Here is a 24,507-nt window from a genome sequence, read left to right on the forward strand (position 1 = left end):
ATGAAGAGAATGTAAATTTCTATACACATTCTAGCTTTAGACCCCTCAGTAAAATCTTTTGAATGTTATTTTCCTTCTAACTTTACACCAAGCCATAGCACCTTAGAAGCACAATGTAACCATGCAGTAGCCCTCAGTAAGGGCCCTCACCAAGGCATGAGCAATAGAGCTGGCACTGCTTCAGTGCCTTTATCAACAATGATGTAACGGGGCTCTGCTCTGCAGTGTCTCTTAAAGACCACCTTGAGAAAGCTGATGCAACTCTCTGACACACAATTTCTACAACACTAAGTTCAAAACATCAAAAATAAACAAAAAGTTGTAACCTCAGCCCTGGGGCAAATATGTTCTGAATACTGTAATATTATCTTTGAAAACAAAATTTCCTGTTTAAACAGCAATTACTTGAGCACAAGGTAAGCCTGATGTGTACACAAAATTTAATTCTGTGATTTAATTTGTCCATTCGAATGACTTACTAAGACAGTATAGAAAGCCTACATCATACTGAATTGTTTTTATCTTCATGTTAATTTTATTGAAAACAGTGTTAATTTATAAGATACCTACTAAATCTTCGGCATGGAAGGCAAATCTGATTTTTGTCTCCCCACTGCACTTACAGTAATCCTTTTTCAAATTAAACCATCTCCTTGTATCAGAGGAGAGACACGTGAAGCACCTTGATATTCTGAGCAGACACAGTATCACATGACAGGTGTGAATTTTCATTAGATAGGGATGAAGAGACTTTACAAAAAGGAGTTGGATGTTAGTGGCCTGAGGGAGAAGTCTGGTGTCCACGAGCCTTGCAGGGAGCCACAGATGATCACAGTTGAGCACACTGTAATACCATATCATCATGGACCACGGGAGAGACTATCACGGTATTATATCTTACTGCCTGCAAGCCTTACAAAAAACAGGAACTGAAGAGTTTTGGGGTGCAGCTCCCCTCGTTCCCACCGTCCTGTTCCCAGAGGATGGTAAGAGGCACTGCAGAGAGCTGCAGCCCACCCAGCAGTGGCAGGGAGTGATGCTGGAGGAGCTGTGCCCCAATCACCCCTTTGCCCTGGGCAGTGCCAATCCTGCACAATTTCTGTCCATTCCCTGCTGATGATGCATTCTGTGTCATCAGGGACAAATGGTACATGGAGGGGAAGGAAGAACCTGAGGACTGGAGCGGAGGAGCAGCATCAGGGCTAGCACAGCACTTGAGGAAGGCCACAGTGCAGGCACAGCTGGGCCTCCCAGGCTGACAGAGAGGGGCACCCAACTCCCATGATTATATCCAAACCCCTGGGGGCTGGGAGGGATTGCACACAAAGTCTCTCTCAATGCTCTGAAGCGGGAGTACGTCCTTGCCCGGCGCTCGCAGGCTCCGTTGTTTCCCACTCAGCTGCGGCGCAGAGCACGGACAGGAACTGACCTGCACAATAGCTCAAGTGAGGCAGACAGATACTACAACCAGCAGATTATGATCACATTCATTTTACAAGCAGGGAAACAATGGCCAAAATGAATCAAGCCCATCTGACAGGATGAATCAGACACTGAATGACAGTGAGAAATTGGAAGTGCCTGGCATAGACACTGTGCCGGAGTCCATCACACTGAGGCAGCTGTGTCTGCATTGAGTAAATGATTTGCAAACAATTGCTTCAATCTCTGAACTGCTAAAAAAGTTTGCCTTAGGATTTCCAGTTATTGACACTAGCTGGCAAAGCCCCAGATCAATTTTTCAGTGTTGATTTTGTTCTGAGTATTGATGGCTACTTGAATCATTGGCTACTCTAAAGGAAAGCCATGGAACGCCACTGCTACCCATCAACACAGTTCTCCCTCCCTCCTTCACAGCTACCAACTCAATTCCCCCACCCTGCAAAAGACAATTCTCTAAATAAGCAGAGAGTACAGTCACAGCTGGAGGCTAGGATGTGCATTCAAGATTGTTTCAGGGGTTTTATTTGTATGGAGAATATTTTATTATTAGTTGCTGGAAATAGAGAGATTCTAGGCTGCTCCTCAAAATTTCATCTCCCATCAAACCAATGGGACAAAAATTCTATGACAATCTTCCTATGATAAATGTTTTTCTTGCTCGCCTCATTATCTCCTTGTAGTGCTCTGCTAAGCCTTGCCACTGAGAAGAATAAAGAGGATGTCCAAATTTTTTGGACCCTGAGAGCATGTGCTCAAAAGCATCCATGACCTTGGGAAAAACCCATGCTCAGCTGGGACCTCAAACCTCCCACCAGCTTTGAATTTGGCGTGAGGATCCACAATTGCTGCTTCTCCTCCAGACACCTCAAATTCTCCTTCAGGCACCTAAACCTTTTCTTTCTCAGGATGAGAGACAGGCTTTATTTCTGGTACTTTAATAAAACGCTTCTTGGACTTTTCATGATCTCTAAGCAAGTTTCACTCTTTCTTGGGCTCACTGCAGGCATTTCCCCATGGGTCAATACTACTCAACAACAGCATTTAGAAAAATTGAAGTGTAATATGTTTGGGGAACTGGATAAAACATAATACCACTACAACTGCCTTCAAGCCTTATCAAGACTATTGTGTAATCCCACAAAAGCAAAGAAGGAGCTGAAGAAAAGAAATAAAACTTATTACAAAGTCTTCTGGTGGATGCTGGATTGTTAGAAGCCATTTGTCCACAACAGCCCAAGACCACACTTCTATCTGTAAAGCTTTGCAAAGAGCACTGTGCTAGAAAAGATACCACGACAAATCCCAACAGAGGTGATGGAGTCTTGGAGTGGCAAAAACCATGTTATGCTCTGACCTTGCCTACTTTTTACTGGCACACAACGTTGTTTCCGATGTTGGACTCGGGGGCTACTTCCCAGCCCTTCATTGGCACAGCTATAACGACAGTTCACGTGGAACAGTGTCTCTTGCTTCCCTGGAACACCAGCAAATCATCAACTAACTTTCAAACCATAATTTTAATTTAGCTCCTAGTTTATTATTTAAAATTTCCAAAAATAATTATAATATTTGTTTGTTGTGTTTTGAAGGAGCTCATCTACTAGATGAAAAGCTCTGCAATCACTATTATGTGCAAGGCTTTTGAATTTACTTGAAAAGCAGCTTTAAAATTAGCACTTATAATTTTGGAAGTTCTGTAAAGCCATTTAAGGTCTTAAACCAGATTAGAAATAAAGTGCACCCAAAACACCTCTAATTAAGACTAATTAGGACACCACCAAATTACATGCCATAGTTTTGACCCAACACAAAACCCCTTTTGTAAAATGCCATCTACATGATAGAACATATACTGATGCAACAAAGATGGGCTTGGAAACCAGCTCAAATAAACTGGTACAAATGCAGAGTTTTACTGTCTCATATTTATCATCAGTGACCCTTCAGTCCGAGCTGATCACGTGTTTTCCCAAAGTTAGTTGGTTTTGAGCATGTCCTTTCAAAATGACAAAATAAAAAAGTGTCAGTGACCTCCCTGTTCTTCCTAACAGCAGAAATTGGTAAGTCTGAGTCCTAGTGATGGCTTCATTTGCACGGGCCCACATGTTGCCTGACACCAGCCTGAAGGCTCTGAAATCGTGCACATGCTGTATGTCACAATTAGGATTCACTAAGAACACTGACACAAACGTTTATTACAGTGTGTGTGGTAAGAGGTAACATGTTTAGCTGCAGCTTTCAGTTGTGTGCCTACTTTACAGGCTAATTCAGTATGCCACGTTGTCTTCTAAAGGAGTTGCACTGAGATAATGCTGTCAGGTTTTTACTAACTTTGAGTGTCTGCATCTTGTCAGCTGTATGAACCAGAACTCCTTCAGAACTGGTAAAAAAGAAAACAAGACCTCTGTGCCTTATTGCAGAGTGAAGCTCTGCTGAATTTCAAGCATATTGTTATTCTAAGATGTCTTGCTACATCAAGCACTGTAAGATCTTAATGTTACATACTGCTAGGTGTCATAATTATAACAATACCAAGCCACAAAACACAACTATGTGGTATTCAGCGTTGAACTAATTCATTTGTATAGTACAAGTCAAATACAATTTAGAGAGCAACTCTGATGAGAACTTCATTGAAAGTGACCTTCCTATGGAGGGTGTGAGTGGCTTTGTTGCCTGCACGCTTTGAAGATGATGATAGAGAAGCGATATGCTGCAACAGTACTGTGAAATATTGGAAATGAGCCCAACCTGCAACGCTCAGATCCACACTGACCACCCTATCAGATTTAAGCTTTGCCTCCTGGCCAGCCTGTGAAATTATGCCATAGGTTTTCTTATCTGTAAACTTTTACAGCGCAACGTGTCTCTCTCTCAAGGTTAAAGGGAGACAGAAAGATCAAGAACCATGGAAAACAGCATTTCATGGCTTTTATTTTCCCTCCTTTAGTGACATCACCACTAGGGCAAGACCAAGTAGCAGCAGCAGCCCTCCACATTTCAGAAATTCCTAACGTGTGTGAAAATCTTTCTCAGTAAGGTGAAAAGTCTTTGACTTTTTCAAGTTCTCAGAAAGGGAACATTTAAGATATCATGAAACAGCTGACCTGACATTTTTCCTAGAAATCAGTAAGGGAATAGCCATCCCATAGCTTTAGCCAATACCTTTTTGGCTAAGAACCTAACTTTAGAAAACACACATCTCAACTTAAGAATAGATGCAATAATTAAAACCATACTAAAAAGAACACGCTTCTAATATATTTCCAAAAAATCACAACTTGAACACTTCCATTTCTTTCCCATTTCTTGCTGCTTCTCCTCTTTTGGCATATGTGGATTTCACTGTTTCCCGAATCACATCAATTAAAACAACCCAACTGAGTCTTGCCCTGTCAGCAGGTACACGGATTAATGTTTCAGTTCAATTTGCCTTGTACACTTTTTGTCTTAAATCACAGAAAGACCCTCAAAGATGTTTAACTTATATACTGAGCAATTATCCTTTTGCAGGTTGATCACAGGTTTTCTGGCAGTGAACGGTGTCCAAAGCTTGGATGATCTAATTCAGAAAAACACCTATTACCCTGTAATGATTAATTTCAATATGACCTAGATGCCTTTTTCATTAGAGATGGACTTCAATGCAAATTTAGTTTTGTACATGGCTATGCAATTATTGAGACCTCTGAGCAGAGGTTCATGAGAATTTCCACACCACTTCTTCAAGGAAGAACCAGAATCATCCTCCCCCCTTTTTACAGCCTGCTATGAAACTCAAGGTATGAAATTTTGTCTAATTTTCTAAGACAGCTGCTGTGACACTCTTTACCTCCAGTGACAGAACACTGTAATTACTACAGACCCTTAGCTACCTAACAGCTACATGAATTAGTTATTAACTCAAATTAATACCAATATATGGCTATAACTCTGTGCACATTTATAATTTTTTTAGTATTTCACAGACAGTCACCTGATTAATGATTGCATTTCCCCCTCAGTTCAAAGCAGAGGGTATTAAAGGAAGCTTGTGGGATAAAATAAGTCCGAAACCAGAAGCTTGTGTCATCTTTGAGAGTTATTAAACAGAAATTAAAGACCTTGCTCTTTCCTTTAAAAATTCATGCCTTTTTATCCATTTCTGTGGTCCTCTCATGCAATTTGGTTAAATTAATAATATTGTCTCAGAAAAATAATTCACATCCTTAAAAGCTCTTGATTTAAATGTAGAGAAATCCTGCTTTCATGTTATAGCACTCTTCTGTGCAAAAATTCTGAATGAAACATTTTGTACACTGAGCCCAATGTTTTCAACATTGGGATCTCTCAGTTCTAGTATGTAAAAAGCTCCCCTCCAAGTAAGCCATGGCAACGACCCAGTATCAAGGCAGACAAGGAAAAATTAAAAAATACCTGGGGAAAAAATTGAATTGAAACTATACCATAATCAAGAATATATATTGTATGTCATCATCCTGATCCACATAAGGCACTGTGACAAATTCTCCAAGTTAAATTTAACTCCACATTTAATTCCAAATTAACATATCATTAAGTGCTTCAAAATAGGCTGAAGATTCTAAATTAAAACAAATAAACAGCCCTACCATTTGTCATTGATATTTCTGCCAGATGAATCAGCAATCATTATTCTTCCTCAGACTTGTGTGAAGTAGAAAAAGCCAACTACATTTCCATCTTAAGTAGCTTATAAGGCTTATAAGTGAAACTGCTCTGCAAAAAACCATTTATATGAAACACTGCTACAGAATTCTATTGTCTTATTTTCTGAAAATAATTATTTACTTAATTTACTTATAAATTATTTATTGGTCTTACTGATAAAATAATCAGATTTATTTGCCAACCTTATAATACACAGTAATATTACTATTATATTTCTTATGAGTACAAAACTCAAAACTGCAGTAGAACCTAAAACTCCACCACTTCCTAACACCTGAAAAAAGTCAGTTAGCCATCATTTTCCATAAACAAGGGTCAGAGTGTATGAATGCCACAGCAACTATTGATGTGTACTGAACTCAGAGGCAGCTTAGGAATCATAAAATAAATAATATAATCCACATAAATAATAGTCCATAAAAATTTGAACCTTAATGTGTTGCCCCGATACCCTTGGTCAAAAGACAGCATTTTTTTATTTGACTCATTTATAATAGTTTGAATCAGAATTCACCAAAACCGAATTGCTCCAGATAACATGTATTTTGTTTATTTATTAACTCAGTTTTAGCATTTTATAGGCCAAATGTATCCTGGGTTGTCCGAGTATTCTAAAGAGATGCATTTATTAAATTTAACAAATATATCTACGAAGTGGGATGTGACCTATTCTGATGGCTTTTATGCCAGTTTTCATATGCACGATCTAAAACAAAGAAGCAGAACAGAGCAAGAACTGGAATCTGACCTAGGCAGCATTATTCAGGAAAATGCATTTTTCAATTGCACTGGGTATATGAGAACCTCATGGCAGGAGAAAGCTGCACTGATGAAAGATTGCTTCATTTGTAACCCCATGTGCACGGGGACTGACAGGACATTACTGCACCTTCTCCATCAATCCAGCCATTCTATAAAATCACATATCCTCAGTAATTCTTTTCCCTTTGTATCCCAATAGTAAGAGCTTGCCTAGCAGGAACACCACAGATACTCCTGACCATAATAAGCACCCAAGAATTTCCACTCTGCACATCTGAAAAGAAAGCTATGCTTGAATGAAGCAGAACTTTGTACATCGTTGGTATCAGGGGCATATTTAGCCATCCCCCTCAGTATACCTGCCCACAGAGATGCAGTTCAGACTTTAGTGTTTGAATTTCCCTGGGTAACAATTCCAGAGACTTCTCTGGGGATGATGACTGACATATTGGCTCTGTAATATATCATATATAAGGCTATAACACCTATGTTCTGCAGTCTGTAACTGGTTCTCACTGGACCACTTGCAATTTGCTGGCATGTAAGAATTGAAATTATTTCTTTGCTTCTTTAACAATCTAACACTTCCTGCTAGGATCTGAGAGTGAATCACACAGAATGACACAACTGTGTTTCCAAAACAAGTTAACTGGGAAAAGAAAATCCATCACTCAACAGCACAAATGGGTTGCACAGAGGGGTATTAAAACAAGTTTTTAAATGGACACAGTCTCAGCCAGTTGCCACTGCATCCCCAGAGTGGTCTCATGGTCATAAATTCCTTGTGTGACCTGGAGTGGGGATGACAACTTGCTATTTGAAGGGAAGTGTCTATGAAAAAATACTTCAGGCTGGAGTAATGGACACAGAATAAGGACTTCAAGAAGGACAGAGTGCTCTGTCCATCAGCTCCCAAAGAAAATCAAGGCAACATCTTTAAACCTCCCCTGCTAAAGGATGAATGAAAGATTTAAATATTCACTGAAATAGCAGATGCTTGGAAAATTAAAAAATTACTTTATTTATAAACTACAAGTCCACGATTATTATCAGAAGTTCCTGGTTTTCAGTTCTAACACTTGGATCATGAGATCAGATTTCTTAGAGATGCAAGTGAAACAGAACAGTGTTATTCAAACCAGAGGAAAATATTCTCTTAATAAACTTTGTAAGACCTTTTTATTCCAATTAAATTTCTGAATTAGAAAACAAGATGTCCCACATCTTTCCCTGATGAAAAAGCCACCCCAAACCAAAGCCATCTGAAGCCATTTATCCTTATCCCAGTATCTGTGAGCCCTGGAGGAAGCTGGCTCTTTTACTGGCTGAAGTCATGTTCACAATATTTATGAGATGGAAAGAGGGCTTGTGCACACAAAAATCAGGATTCAAATCTTTTCTGAAGAACATTAGCACCCATGACAGGACACAATAGACCATTTAGCTACAAAAGATGGGGAGGATATAGTACATTGCTAATGAAAGCATTTCAGAACATCAGTGTCAGTGAAGTGCGTTTATATCTATTTTAATCATCTACAATTCTCTCCCTAATTTTCTATGACAGTTAAATATTCTGGATAGAAAATAAGAGATGCTTAAAAGAGGAAAATGTTGGCTTTATTTCACGGATTTTTTTTCCTTTTCTCCTAAGCTGCAGCAAAGGACATATTTTAATAGCATACAGAGCTGAGTCTGCAACCCAGAGAAGTAACTGAGATTCTTCAGCATTTCCAAGCTCCTGAACAGTGCACAGAATTTACAAAGCAACACACACACACACACGTATATGAACGAGCCAAATGCTTTAAAAACCAACGTCCTTGGGTGGAGAAGGTCTTAATTGCTCATCAAGCAATCTACCTGAGCAATATGTCAGTATTCAAGCATACAAAAATCTATTTCATTTGCTTATATGGTAGAACTCTGCTATCTTTAACCACTGACTCAGCAATATATTTTTTGCTAGAGTCCTAAAAAACCATCTATTCAGCTGAATGCTATAGGCCTTCAAGGGAAAAGATTAAAGGTAAATATCCACTTCACAGAAAATTCGAATTTTTCTTCGAAAAGCTAAGGTTACTGGATACATACAAACATGTCAAACCAATTACGGGGAGAAAGCACAGGCATAGTTAGTGCTGAAGTCACTCCAGGGTACCTGTGCAAATACACATTCTCTGAAGGCTGCTTTTGACTGCTTATTCCAGTTGCATTATCCTTATGGGCCCAGAGGGCAGAGCAGAATGTCAGGAATGGGAAGCCTGTATGACAGCACAGACACACCAAACAGCCTCTTGAGAACTAGCAGGCAGGTTTTACAGAACCTTTGGCAAGACTTACACATAATTGTGCTATTTCTAGAAGCTGTTTATTGAGAAATTTCTTTCTGGTGTAGACGTGCCCAACAAATCTCAATGGAAGACTTGCTGCCACGGAAAAATGTGCTGGTTTTAAAGAGATGAGGGTGGAAATTCAATACTTATAGTTTGGCAAAGATGACATCTCCTTGTGACCAAAACTGAACACCCCTACTCAGTATTAGCTGAGTGCCTGGGGTAATTTAGAAATGACAATTCCATTGAACTCCAGAATGGCAGAAAGTATAAAACTTAAAAGGAATTGTCCAACCTGACTCAGTTATGGATTTCTGTAACTCCTGCAGCTGCACACTGGATTTACCTTGGCTGGATTAAGCATATTTGTCAACTGGTGCAAAACTCAACTGTTCTGAGGAAGAAAACCACTGATGACAATTCCTTATCTTTCTCTATGCCAGTTCACTGAACTTAGTTTGTCCCACTACACATAAATCCTAGAGTGCTAATTCATCTACCCATGCTTCAACAACACTGTTTTACTTCACTGGAAAAATAAAAAAAGGCATTATAACCACACTGATGCATGACATTATTGCATCGATCAACTGCTACCAGGACTTTTGCCTCTACTCTAAGAGGAACACTAGAACTGGGTCCCATGAAGTAGCCTAGAACTGCTAGAACTCCACAAGCAAAAAGAAATTTCAAAAATTTTCTAGTCTAATTGAATCATAAGGTAATTACTGTTCTTACTTGGTATGAACTGTACCATTCTGTACAATCTCATTTGAATACCCCTTAGTAACCTTTCAACAGCCTTTTAACAAGCTATTGACACATTAAATGTATGTTGACTTTCCTTTATTATTCTGATATCTTGGTATGGCAACCCAACTTCAAATAAAGGTTCAGAAATCCTAAGCATTGCTTCAAGATCTTATGTAGTTTTTAAAGTAGAATTCTTCCCTTCAGCTAAATCTCAAGACAGAAAGTACAAGGAATTGAGTTACAGAAAAACGAGGCACTGAGAAGTCCCACTGCAGTCTGAAAGACACTACTAATTAAATATTCAAAATGTAGGTTTTAAGGAAGAGGATGAAGAAAACAAATCACAAAAGAAATGGCACCAAATAGGACAGACACAGAACTACTTTTTGCAAAGCCCCCAAGGGCCTGTTTCTGTTTTGCAATATCAGTCCTCAAGCCACAGTGGTGGTTGTTTTGGACTGTTAGCCTGCAGCAAGCAACTAATGCCCTCAAACTCCTTAAGGAGGAGAATGAATGGAGAACAGCATCCTCATTCAACTCATGGTAAGAAATGTAAAAAGGCTGTGGATGGACTACAGGTCAGAATCAGCAGCTAGAAAAAAGAAATCACCAATTAGTCCAATAAATGCTGAAAGACCAGAGCCAGCTGAGGCGGCGCTAACTTGGTCCTCCACTGGCAGGTATTGGGGTCTGATGGTTAAAGAGGAAGGGTTAAAAGAAAGCAAGTCTTCAGACATCTTTAGCCTGTAGCTTGTCCTTTTTCTAAAAATACTTACAAAAATCTTCATAGGAAGTTGTAAAGCAAATGTCAAGAGGAATGTATTGTTCAAATGTATTGTTCAAATTTTGTCATGCTAGGCTGGGGCACACAAATAATTGACCCATAGCACACTGTATGAATCTGAAAGCAAGCAGTGATCTGGGGTCTGCCTGGGTTTGTCCTCTCTTCTAGCTATGTAATGTTAGTGTGGCATCCAGAACATGCTGCAGAAGAACAGGACAGGCAGAGTGGAACAGAATAATAAAATAACAATAGCTTGATTTTATTTGCCAAGAGACTGAAGAAATCATATTCTTTTACTTATTGCTCATAACTGAGTATTTCTGATCTTAGGTAAAATACTACTGTGGTATAATACAGTGCTGAATATTTTATCAGTGGTGGGCTAGAAAAGAAGGAGTCAAGGACATCAGTTTGGAAATGAGCAGCAAAGACAGAATTAAAAATTCAGTTCACTGCCTGCCCATGTGGCTGATGCACAAAGCTCTGACGTAGCTTCTGATTCAGAAGCTGTGCCTGCTGTGCCACTCCCAGCAATAAATTGCCTTTTACATACATGGATAAGCAGTCTAATCAAATAAGGATTTAAAGCAGGATGTGTTCAAAGGACCTGCTGATTTCTTTTAAAGCCTGATATTGCTCTCTCTGGGCTTCTATACATATTAAACAGTATATGAGATTTACCAGATGGAAAAGGTGAGTACAAATACCTCGGTAGGCAAATACCTACAGCGTGCAAATAAATGTATCTTCTCAGATTTTCTGTGCCACTCTCCTGTTCCTGGGGCATACTCCTGCTCGTGAGAAGCCCCACTTAACGCCAAGAACTACATCAGTTGCTGAGAGTGACCTGGTTTTTAGCACATTTGCATCACTGTCCCTTGAGAAATCACTTGCAGCCAGAATGCCAAATGGCCTCCTACCCAAGTGACCTGCTTATGCTTTCCAGGCTTTGTCAGAACAGTCATGGTAGACAGACTTCCTTCTGCAACTCTCATACTGGCCCTTTTTGATCTGCCCCAACATGAATAAAGCACAGCCAGCAGTATCCTTCCTGGAATTTGCTGCTACAATACCAGCCTGTCACCCTAATGGGGCATTTGCACACTACATACTGGTCAAATGCTTAGCAGGAAAATCCTCACTTTAAGTGCTTCTTTCTACCCTTTGGAGTGCTGTGGGTCTTTCCACGTATCCATGTACTCCTACCACAACACTCACTGTTAAAGCCAGTGGACATGAGCTGGTGATGAAAACCTGCAGATAAGGAGTACAACTCTTAAATTTTACCCTGACTTCCTGCCACCATCTCTGCTGGATTTATGAAATAACAAGAAAAGGCTGTTTTAAAAGGCATAAAAGCCTGCTTTTAGCACAGAAGCTGAATTTCATGTTTTGGATTCTACACCTTAAAACTATGGCTGTAAACCTGTCTTTTGAGGCAGGAACTTCAAACATAGCCTGTATTTCTAAAGGGAACTTCAATTGTCCAACTGCTACACTGTGATTCATCTGATCACCAAGCATTAATCAAAAAATCTTCAGATTGTTGAAGAAAACATTCTCTACACAGCTTCTATGCCCCAGGAGTAACTCCAGAACCTACCTCATACAATTCAAATTCACTGCTCAGCAGAAAGACTTCAAATAGAGCAGACAGGAGTTAAAAGTGTGCACCTTCAAGCACATTTATCTTTCAGTGACAGAACACCACCTACTACTCATGGATGAACCTTTGGCAATGGACTACCAGTAAGACATAAGGGAAATTTTCATGTATTCCTAGTTTAGTTTCTAAAAAAAAGAAAAAAATAAATTCCAAGACCTGAGATTCAAATTTGTCAATGACTGCTATGGAGAAACTGTGCAAAACAGGTCATACTATCTCTGGCAATGAGAAAAATCTAGTCAAAAAACCCAGCACCTTATTAGATGTAAGAGGAATTAAAACCATGGTATAAATTCACAGCAAATTAGATCTCATTTATTTTCCTGCTCATAGAGCTACTTGTTCAATTTAGGATAAAACTACCCTTGTCAGAGCTCTGCCTTCTAAAGCAAAGATAGTTCATTCCTGAAGGTGAAAACTGTTCATGAAGAACTCTGCAGTAAAGAGTGGAACTAGAAACTGAAACTATAATGCACAAAAAAAATGAACTAAAACTATTTTCAACCATGTCTCCTTACATGCAATTTATTATTCAGACACTCTGTGTGTGAGATGTTTTTACCTAGGGTATTTTTCAACTTTTCTGCTGACTCAGAATTTCTAAGTCAATGGTTCTAACAAAAGGTATTTAGTGAAACATTTGTCTTTTTGATGAGAGTTGTAATATTTCTTGGGAATGCTACAAAGTGCAATTGTATTAGAATTTTACTTCTCCACAGACTCTTCAGCTGTAATAGATGTCCTTTTCCATGGGTTTAGAAAGAGTACAGAGACTCAGAAACTCAATAATTTCAGAAAAGAATTTCAGTCAGGCTAATCAGTGCTCAAAAGCAGAAGAATAGTATCATATCTCCTTTAACAGATGGGAATGACCTCCATAAACTTCCATTAAAATCAACATGTAAAACCAAGCATACAGACAATGTTACCTATGAGAAGAATGATGATACTAAAAGACATTGGGCTTTTTTCTCATAACTGAGAACTGTTTTATCTAGATCTGATATTTTACCCAGATCTGATAGTGCTTTAATTTGCGCTGCTTAGTAACTCCCAGTGTGAGAACTTCATTTTCATTGCTTTAACCTTTGCAATGCTTTGAATAGTTTTTAGCACAGTCTAAACCATAAAAAAAAAAATCAAGGTAGGGAAAAACTACTCAAGAGACTGTAACAGATGTTTTCTTTGAGACTTCTTAGCTGCTCTCATCTTATTAGGAAATAATATCCTACTAATTTTAGGCTCTTTTTTTCCCCAAAAAAATTAGTATCACATTTGCAATTAGGAGTCAGATTTTTGTAAACCACTCAGCAGTTAATAGACTTTTGCTCTCATGTCACTTCAAAGACTCTGAAATTACCATTCTATTTCCTTATTTAGAAAGGAGAAGAAAATTTAGAAGAATGCCCTCACCAACAAGTATTAACGCTACCAAGAATAGAATAAATTGAAATTTGAAGCAAAAACCTGAAGGGAATGATAGCAGTGCAAAAGGAAAACAAACTGAGCATCTCAAAGGCCTAATAGTATTGACATCTTCTTTGCTACAGAAATAATATGCTTTCAAATGATCAATAAGATGTTGTTCCTCCCCAAATGACTCTACACCCGCAGACTAAGACTGCTGATTGTGCCTTATAGTTGTGGAGCATGGAAACACATGGGGAAGGATAATTTCTAACCAGTTATCTTTTTGTTTCCTCCCAATCCCTTCCACAACTTCCTGATCTCATCCCCAGCCCTCTCAAGCTACCTCACAAGTAGAAGCACATCTCCTTCCTAACTTATGCTCTGGGCAAATGAATCCACTGCTACTCCCTGTCCATCCCCTCCCTTTGTCCTAAATGTATCCTAATCCTTACTGCAGAGGCATGCCTCCCTCCCTTGTGTTTTAAAGAAATCAATAATTTATTTAGTCAGCTGAGGCTGGCTATTTGTGAAACTAATCCATTAATTGCCATTCACATCTTGTGAAAAAAGCTGTTCCAAAGACAATGGCTGTCCCACCTCCGGCCTTTACATTTAACCATCTGTTATTTTTCCTAAAGAGTCATGTTAGCAATGTGGACCTGGATGGAAGGAAGGGCCACTCTCCCTCACAGCTATCTGCTGTGACAGTACTCAGGGAAGATGCAAGCATGGGACTGTTGCTACTTGATTCATCCACAGCCCAGCTCATGTGATGGACGTGTGAGAGGAAATGAGATATCCATTTACCCAACTAACCAAGAACTAAATCCATGACCATTAGGCTACTGTCAAGTTGATACGTACACTTTTCTTGGGTGCTTGGGTCTGCAACTAATTTTTTAGATGTAGGATTTCCAAAACATCTACATCAAATGATGTGAACACTTATCATGTAAATTAAGTATCCAAACCCAGGAAGGATTTGCTAAATCTCATTGTCAAGAGCTATATCCCTATAGCATGGAGGCTCCAAATGGCAATGAACATATTTCAGGGAAGGCATTTACAACAATGTGATAACACACTGCATGTGTTATACAGGATTTGTATTCCAAATGTTCATTATAATTTAATCTAAAATTTAAGAACATTGGCAAGTTTACTCTATTTTTCAGCTGGGACAGTGTATCAATAGGAAAAATGAGATGATGTATTTTAGCTTTTGGTGGTAATTTCTCATCACAGAAACATATTCCTGATTCTACATTAATAGTTTGCATACCGACTTCATCCTGGATCTCCTCAGCCACAGCAGGCACGTTGTAGAGGAAGGAGAGAGACTGGTTCATACGTTCATATATCACACGTAGATGTGTCATAACCTACGGAAACAACAGTATTTTAAGGAGAGGAATACTATGGATAATTTGACATTATCGCAAATTTTATAGGTTATAGAAAGCAAGATTTTTTTCACTTGTTCTAGGTATATGATCTCAGTATGCTCTATGTACTGAAACTGTCAAATCCATTACAAAATTCACCTCTCTCCTACAGCTGCTACAAAAATAGCTTCTAGATGCTCTTCCACAGCAACTACCTAAAATCCCATGGGAATGCAGTTATTTAAAGCAGGGATTTACATTTGCTGTGGGGCAGAGCATGTACACAAGCAGCTATTGTGGCAGAAATCCACAACCTCATTCATCTTTCAACACCATTTACATTTGCCCATACCCTTAAGTTTTCACAGAACACGCAAACCACGTGAGGTGCAACGACTGCTGCACCAAAGTGTTTCAGCTGTTTGGTTTCATTTACTTATTTATTAAATCCCAATACTGCAAAAAGAAACAGCTCTCTGAGAAGAAGAAAAAAAAAGCTTTGTAAAAACATCTGCCAGCATTTTCAGCTGAAAACAAAAATATTTCTACCCAGAAGCATTACTGCATTGCCTCATGTGATTACATCTCCATTGCCTCAGGTGCCCTCACATTGCTACGGGCTGAGTCACGACATCACATGATAAATGCTCGCCCAGGGTACTCTTCTAAGTATCACCTGTCTTCAGTAGAAAGAGAACTTGAGGTGCATTTTAAAAGACTTATGAGACTGACAGGGTAATTAGGCCTAAAAAGGAAAATGTGTTGCAGAAAGCAATTTTAATGAAAGAACAGTATGATTTCTTCAAATCCAAATAGAGTATTTACGGTTTTGAACAAAATATTTTGGTTTTTATTTTCCACTGAAAAAAAAAATTCACAAACAGATCCTCCAGGCTGTATTTCCCAACCTTCTGACCAATTCAAGAAACAAAGATTCTGTATCAATACTCATTCCTATAACAGCATACTAAGCTTCACTTCTTGTTTTTAGTATCAGTTTCCATTCACCTGTGCTGCCACACAACCTGCATTGGTTTTTGTTATTAAACAATCCAGTAACTTAGAAACTAAGTCATGTTAGATGCTTAGAACAAGACAAAGGCAACGGTCACAGCAGAAGATGGTTAGAAGGGTGCATTTCTAACTCCAGCCATTTCAAGACAGCACGATCTGAATGTACACATCTGGCTGAAACAGATATTTGAGAAATCTAATCTGCCATTCAGGAATGTACATGGTTTTGATTTGGCTTTTAGCAATACCAGTCAGTTCAAAAACTGTGGCTGGAACACTGCCTGCCATTGAATCCTGCAGAGGGAACAGCATCAAACTCCACAGATTACAGCATACTGTTTTAACAGCTTATCCATTGTGCCTTCAATTTTAATTGCGGTTTTGAAAGCCAGCTTCATCTTCAGTCTTGGGGTTTTTGTTTTCTTGCTTTCTTACCCTCCATGATTTATGAAGACAACATAAAAGCTGTTCCAAAACATACACATTGAGTACTGCAGTAACATTCAGCAGTTAAAATGTCATGAACTACAGTGTCTACTTTAAAAGAACACATTAAACTCAAGTGCATCACAGCAATCACATTTATAGACATTGCAAGGACCTCTGCAATGACTATAGAAAGGTTGGTTGCAGTCAGGTGGCTATAGGACTTCTTGTTCTGCCACTTCAGCTGAGGGAAGCACAACCATGTGTGGTTGCTAAATCTACTACTGACATTTTCCCAGAGGTATTATTTACCAAAGCATTAATTAAGGCTCTCAGCATTAATGCTCTGAAAGGCTCCTCAAGAAATGTCCATGACTGACTCGCTGTCTGGATAGACAGAAAACCTGTTTTCTGGTTCTTCTCAGAAGAAAAATCATACCCACACTACTACATCTCTTTGCCCTAATCTGATGGAGAGAAGATTATTTTTGATTGCACATAGAGCTGTCCACAGAAAGGAGTCGGGTAGTTCATAAAAAGTAGGTGGACAGAAATTTCACAGTGGTTATGAACAAACACTAACCCTCAGTGGGGATTACCTGAGATCTGATTTGGGCAGCTTTCTTTGGGTCTACCATGCGGACGTGTTCGAAGTGTTTGAGGGTGTGCTGTCTGTCCTTCTGCTCAGCGCGCACGTACTTCTTCAGCATGTTGAACACGTGGCGAGGCTACAGGAAAGAAACAGGGGAAAAACATCAGTTTAGAACAGCACATATTTTATTTCCTTGCACTGGAGATGTATCCCAAGCCATCCCAAGACCCTTGTGCCTGCAGCAGGTCTGACTGCTGTGAGGAGCATCCACTCACTGAACCCATTAGCCAGGAGGCACCGTTATAACAGCAGTTGTAGGCAGCAGGTAAGGTTCCTGGGGAGGGTGTTCAGGTTTGTTCCACAACCATTAGTGGAAGTTTAGCTATTGCATTTTCTTGTCTGACTGCTATACTACTGGCCCAATAAGACAGCAAATGCCATGATAGTTAATGGACACCCAACATCCATTTCTTTTGGGCTTTGCTTCCATTCTCTCCATAAGATTCTACTTCTCCTCTCCCCCACCTCAGGAAGCCCACATGATCCAAGCTCCCAGTTTTGCAACCTTCACCACCACCAGGCAAAGTCCTCTCAGAAGATCTGCTGAAACCTGGATGCTATTGGAAGCATTTCAAGGACTCTCCACATGTGGTCTATTAGGCTGGATACTCAACCAATATCAACATCTGTCAACTACAGTTAAACTTCAGCAACAAAAAAATTACAGCTGGTAATTTTATAAACAGTAAACAGAATGCACATTTTTAGATTCAAACCAGAAAATAACCTGACCAACAGCTGCATGGAAGACCATGTGAAAGCACTACTAAGCCAAGGAATTTTCTGCTCTACTCTGAAGTGGTGCAGCCTCACCTCAAGTCCTGTGTGCAGTTTTGGGCATCACATTATAAGAAAGACATTAAGCTATTAGAGAATATCCAAAGGAGGGCCATGAGGATGGTGAAGGGTCGTACGAGGAGCAGCTGAGGTCACTTGGTGTGTTCAGCCTGGAGAAGAGGAGATTGAGGGCAGAGCTCATTGCAGGCTACGGCTTCCTTGTGAGGGGAAGTGGAGCAGCAGACACTGATCTCTTCTGTGTGGTGACCAGTGACAGGATCCAAGGGAATGACTTGAAGCTGAGTCAGGGGAGGTTTATGTTGGATATCAGGAAAAGTTTCTTCTCCCAGAGGATGGTTGGGCACTGAAACAGGTTTCCCAGAAAGTGGTCACAGCACCAAGCCTGACAGAGTTCAAGAAGTGTTTGGACAATGCTCTCTAGCACATGGTGTGACTCTTGGAGATGGTCCTGTGCAGGGCCAGGAGTTGGACTGGATGATTCTTGTGGGTCCCTTCCAACTCAGGATATTCTGTGATTCCATGAATAATCACAAGACTCAATTGCAAAACTTTTAAGGAGGAAAAAAAAAAAATAATCAAGACGCTCCTGCTCTGTCACTATTGCTACTCCCCCTGGGGAGAAAACAAAGAGGAAAGGAACCTGAGGTACAGAACATACACATCCAGAACACTCAACTGACTGAAAAGCCTAAGAAAAGACCCTCTTGGTCTCCTGAAGTTTCTCAGCTTAGGTGCCAGAGTTTGTAAAAATATTAAATCTATGTTTATATTGCAAGTGATTTTAATTAGTAAAAGCTATTAAATATATGCCTTAAGGCATACAATTGAATACAAAGACAAGGTGTGTAGCTGAAGGGATCTTGAAAATATACACAGACTGATGACAGAACAGTGAAGGTTAAGACGTGTATTCCTGTGTACTTTCCTGCTCTGCATAATAGTAGAGTGCCAACACAGGAAGCATTCTCCAGCATCCAGCTAAGACATTCATTTTTAACTCAGAGTTTATGGTGGATTCTGGAAATCGGCTCCCTCTCCCTCCATTCCCACTTGTGGTGCTGTGCTTGTGCATCCTACCTGAAGGTGCCAAGCAGTGAGAAGACAGGGAAAGGTGACCTGACTGTGCAGCAGATTAAAGAATGAGCAGAAGTGGTGAACAGCTGGTCTGGGCACTGGCAGTGACACAGGGAAGAGGGTGTGGAAGTGACAAAATGAGTATCAGAGGCTCTGTGCACAGCTTTCCAAAGCAGGAATAACTGTGGGCGAAGTTGAAGTTTTAAGACTTAGATCCACGGAAAAATATAGAGCCTAAACTAATTTAACATCTGCATGAGAGAAGAATACTAAACTATGGAGCTCAAAGATTTCCAAATCTCTTCAAGTTTAAGAGAAGCAACGGATTTAAATATGTCTGAGGAAAGTAAACCAAAGGTTATTTGGAGAAGATCTGTCAGACAGAAATAGAGATGTGAAGCCATTTCCTGCCCAGAACTAAATTTAGTGGCTCCATGACAGAAAATTCACTCATGAGGAAAGTAACTCCAAGCCCCCAGAGCCAAGTACCCTTGGATGATGCTGCAAGAAACTGTGGACAAATGCTGGAAAGCGAGTAATCCTCACAATGTTGTGGTAATGGCCAAACTACTGAAATGCCAACTATAAAGCTTTATAGAAATGAAGGCTAGAAGACCAGAAGGTTTAATAACAAGAAGAAAATTCTGAACACAGAGGTTTTTGTTACCTTTCCTGATAATTCAGCTTTCCCTGCTCCCAAGACACATCAAGGTAACAGGTTAGGGCAGACTAGAGAGAAAATTATTAATTTCTATTTTTTTAAGAGATATTCCAAATTAAGTACAGTGTTTAAAACCAGAAGAGAATAGCTTTTGTTTTCCTAGAGTGTGTTTGCATTCACTGCAATATCTACAGGAAACTTTACAAGTAGCTTGTTAGTAGGATAACAATCTTGAAAATACCTGTCAAATACCACTAACAGCAGTAGTCACTTGGGCCCAAGCCCAAAGCACCTTAAGTGTCTTAATAACACTGAGAAGCATCCCAAAATTATCATTATAAAGGAGAAATGAATGCATGCCTCTAGCATGTCTGGCCAAGAAATCTTCCTGTGATGGCAGCAGAAATCCATAATTCAAATTTAGGACAATGCAGAAAGAATATTAAATGCAAGGTGTTTACTTACAGGAGCAGAGACTGCTTTTTCTCAAGCAAAAAAAACCACCTCAAAACAATAGAAACTTGCTGTGTGTAGGAATATAAACATAGAGAGTTTGTGCTTTGTTTTTAAAACTGTCCAAATGCATGTTTTAAATGCTGATCTAGTGTTCTCACATGGCCTAAAAGTTTGTGACATTGCTCATTGCTTTGCATACCCCAGTGTGGAAGCTACTACAAACAAGGACCACATTCTACAGTTGAATGTAACTTAGAAAGTAAAAAAATATTAAAAAAATTAATTGATCGTTTTCTTCTCAGTGCTGAGAACTGTAAGACCTACTGCTGCTCGCAAAGTTTTAACTAATTCCTGGATCAGCAAAAGTACCTCACCTCAAGTCCTGCCTCTGGACTGTACTTCATACATATTTTCCTTTAAATGTCACTATTGAGTGAACTGGTTCTGCTTTAAAATCCCACCCATGCAGACACTTTTTGCAGAGATACTTTCAGCAAGATCTGCCCCAAAATCTAATACACCAAGCAGAGATGTGAATTCCAGTGATGGTGGAACAGAGGGACCACAAGGAACAGCCAAGGTCAAGCACAGAGGTGGGGAAAGGCACCACAGGCTGAGGAGATGCAGTCAGACCCCATGTCTGAAGCCATTATATTATTCACAGCCATCTATTACTTCGACCCTGGGCCAGAACCTTCAGACTAAATTATAAATGAAAGCTATGCTGTTCTCAGCTAAATTAAGTTCCCAAGGCCTCAGCTCTGACATTGTCTATGGCAGAAGAACAAATGGCTGACGCATCCCTGGGCCAGCCTGGCACCTCTTGCTCCTCATAAATAATGTACTGACCACCAAACTTCATTAAAAAATTCTGGGTCTAGCACGTGAAACGGTGCTGCATTTTTGCCAGGGAAAACTGTGCATGTTTAATAAAAAATCATTTCACAGATAAACTAACTTGGATCAGCCACCAGGGGCTACCTAAGCCTCATGAAGTAATTCCACTATTTTCAGTGGTTTGTGCTTGTTTTTTTGGTTGTTTCCTTTTCTTTTTTTTTCCAGTCTTCCTCTGAAAGCAGCCAGGATACTACTGATGATGTTGATGACTGTGATTTAGGCAGTGACAGGAATGGCCAGTGACTTCCTAAGCAACAGGATCCAGCGCCACATCAGAATGCATTTTATTTCATTAGCAATGCTGTTCACTGAGGAATAATACTGGCTACTGAGGACTCCAAAACACTGCACTGGCTGGCAAGAAGCTTAAATCCAGTGTCATGGCACACACTCGCTATTCAGGCAAATGCAGAAGGAAGAGACACAAACGTGTGCGCGCAGGTGTGCGGTGGCCGATCCAGGATGGAGCAGTGTGGATGCTACCATCATGTGCTTCCAACTATTTTAAGCACACACTGTCACGCCATTTGCTCCCATGAAACTCATTTCAAAGCTCCCCTTTCTCAGCAGTTTCAAACACTTGCTTTTTAACTAAAACAGCACAGATCAATTACAGCCCTTTTACGAGCTATCGTGACAGTCCCCGCAGATGTACTCGTGTCTGCAGGTATTTCAGTTGTCAGTTTAAAATCCTGTTTTATGTTAGAGAATGTTGTCAAAATATTATTTCATATAGTTTTCATGAGTATGTTGGGACTTGCATGCATTCAATACATTTGGTACAAAGTGGACAGGTTCACAGGCTATGTATGTGGGCTACATAGACTAATTAGGCTGACAATGCACCACTAAAAACTGATTTTCTACATAAAACTGTAGAGAATATGCCTTGTCTCTTTTTTGGAAGACAGTTCTTTCTGTGATTTTATATATATATATATATATATATATATATGTATATATGCACCAGGGCATAGGTACCTGTACTGCAACCCCCTGCTTTGAAAGCTAAACCAGGCAGTCCTGAAGCTGGTTATCAGGTTTCCAGCTGCACAGGGCACAAGCCAAATGAAACAGAAAACACTCATGGCTTCTGAGCTACCTGGTGGCAAGTTCCATACCCACTGACTCTGTAATCCAATGTCTTTATCTCAAGTGGTATCAGCATTGAGATAAGGCCACCCTCATAAAGGAATCACACAGGAGATCTGAAATGTCCCAAACCTAGTTTCTAGCAAGTTACATATATACACACACTTATGAATATACAACCATGCAGATGCTTTCCCCCACAATGATCTCTACACTGCTCCTAGTCTGCTAGTTCAGGTTTTAAGGGAGTGATGAAACAGCACAGTTTCACTGAGCTTGGAAAATGGAAACATCAAATACAGTTTGCATTGCTAAAATCTAAATTAGACTCTCCTCATGGAAATCCAAAATACTACAGAGAAACCACACAAAAATTAAAGCACTTCTGTGTCTTGAAAATACAACTTGCTGGCTCTGTGCCATGGAACTTCCATGGGAAATTTGGAGCTGGCTTGTCATTTTTGATCAAAATTCGCTCTAAATCAGGGAGGAAAGTTTCACAATGCTGCACTGTGCTAATCTTGCCTTGAGAGAAAAATCAATCAGCAGTCCTTTCTGATTACTGCTCCTGCAATATGCAACAATTGCTTCTTTTCATTCACTATTAGGAATACCTTGTGTACCACATTCAGTATATTTTACCTGCTACATTATTAACTAGCAGGTCATGTTTCACACAAGAGGAGTAACTCTAGAAACATTAAAGAAAGGCTGGACAGGATGAATGTAAGACTTTTACTCATAGGCAAGACAACTAAACCACTATCCAGCTACCTGTCCCATGGAGTTAAAGATGCCTTCTCATGATTTCTGCTAATTTATAACAAAACCTGTCACCTCACACATCACAAACACATGGCTACAGTGGTACCTAAAACTTCCATTTGCCTCCTCTCCTAAGGACTTTTCCTGTGGCCAAATAAAATGAAAACAGTATTTGATTCAATATATTATTTGTTTTTTCAGTATTTGAACGTATTGAACTTTGACAAATTAAGACAAATTTTGTTTCTGCTCACTCTTTTAACATACTTAATTCCAGATATAACGAACCTCGCAGGGTTTAAAACACAACACTCTGGATTTAGTCACATAGAAGCTTCAAAAGGTGCTGGAAAATGGAGTTAGGTGACCATGTTTGTTGAAATCTGACTTGGTTTAAAACGAGCTGAAATCCATGCTATTTCACAAAAATCCTACGAAGTTAAGAGTATGTGAGAAATTCCACAGCTGGAAGTTTATGGATTTGGAGGAGCAGAGCTAAAGGGTAGAGTATTGGAGCTGGACTGTTCTTTCCTGCTGCACAGGAGGATTTTTATCTCTGGATCAGCAGCAGTGCTTTGGCCTCCTTCCAACTGCATATTTCCACAGCAACCTTGTTGGACTCAGGAAGGGGTTTGATCTTCCCAAACACTGAGGCACTGAGCATGGGCCCCTCTGCAGATTCCTCTTCCCTAACCAAACAGCCAAACTTGACTAGTTTCAACCCGTGCTGTGCTCTCTTGTGAACAGAAACTGCTCCCACAGCACAAAGGTACCAGAACAAAATCTGAAGGCGAAATTCTGAAGAAAAAAAAACCAAAACCAAACACATGGAAAAAATTCTAGTGTATTAATGTAAATGCTAGGGTTGATCTTAATGATCCTGCTCTGTTCAGCAAGAATTTACATTTCAGTAAAATACTGCTGAATTAGAAGAGAAGCATTTAAAGGTGATTTTAATGATTATACGCTCGCTTTAATCTATGCGCAAAGTAAGGAGGTTAATTAATTACCTTTCAAAGTTTTCCTGTATGTTTTCCTTCTCTGAAACCCTTTATTTCATCACTAGGAGCTGGATTTCTTTTTTGCTTCTCTTTGTCCCCCACCACCAGCTTCCCACGGAGAATGTGCCTCTCTTACCAACAAAGATTAAAAAGGGAGACATAAATCCACCAAAATTTGACATGCACGCGAAAGAGGGAATACAAGCAAATTACAGAATCAATCTCCTCACAGAGAATGATGGATTTGAATTCCCCCATTTAACTTGCAAAATGAAGGGGAAAATTTCCAACTGTTTAAAAAACTAGAGGCATATTGCTTCCAGCTGCCACTAATCCTCCTTTTCTGTAGTAAGCCCATCAAGCAGGATGAAACAATACAGTATTTTGACACTGGATACTGAACAGCTGCACCCCATTTTCAAAGGCAACAAAGTAGAGCAGCA

The 24,507-nt window shown here is 39.7% G+C and overlaps 1 protein-coding gene across 4 annotated transcripts in view; it reads right to left on the minus strand.

Annotated features, from left to right (window-relative positions):
• The window catches only part of APP (amyloid beta precursor protein), a 204,243-nt gene that overhangs the window by 29,328 nt on the left and 150,408 nt on the right, over window positions 1-24,507 (minus strand). For all 4 annotated transcript variants that reach the window (XM_064644010.1, XM_064644008.1, XM_064644009.1 and 1 more), the window contains 2 exons: window positions 17,268-17,396; window positions 15,126-15,225 (listed from right to left, as the gene is read on the minus strand). In XM_064644010.1, the coding sequence (XP_064500080.1) occupies window positions 15,126-15,225; window positions 17,268-17,396 (229 nt within the window). The remainder of the gene's footprint in view (window positions 1-15,125; window positions 15,226-17,267; window positions 17,397-24,507) is intronic.

The sequence above is a fragment of the Pseudopipra pipra genome, chromosome 2 (assembly GCF_036250125.1).
Source record: "Pseudopipra pipra isolate bDixPip1 chromosome 2, bDixPip1.hap1, whole genome shotgun sequence".
Taxonomy (NCBI): domain Eukaryota; kingdom Metazoa; phylum Chordata; class Aves; order Passeriformes; family Pipridae; genus Pseudopipra; species Pseudopipra pipra.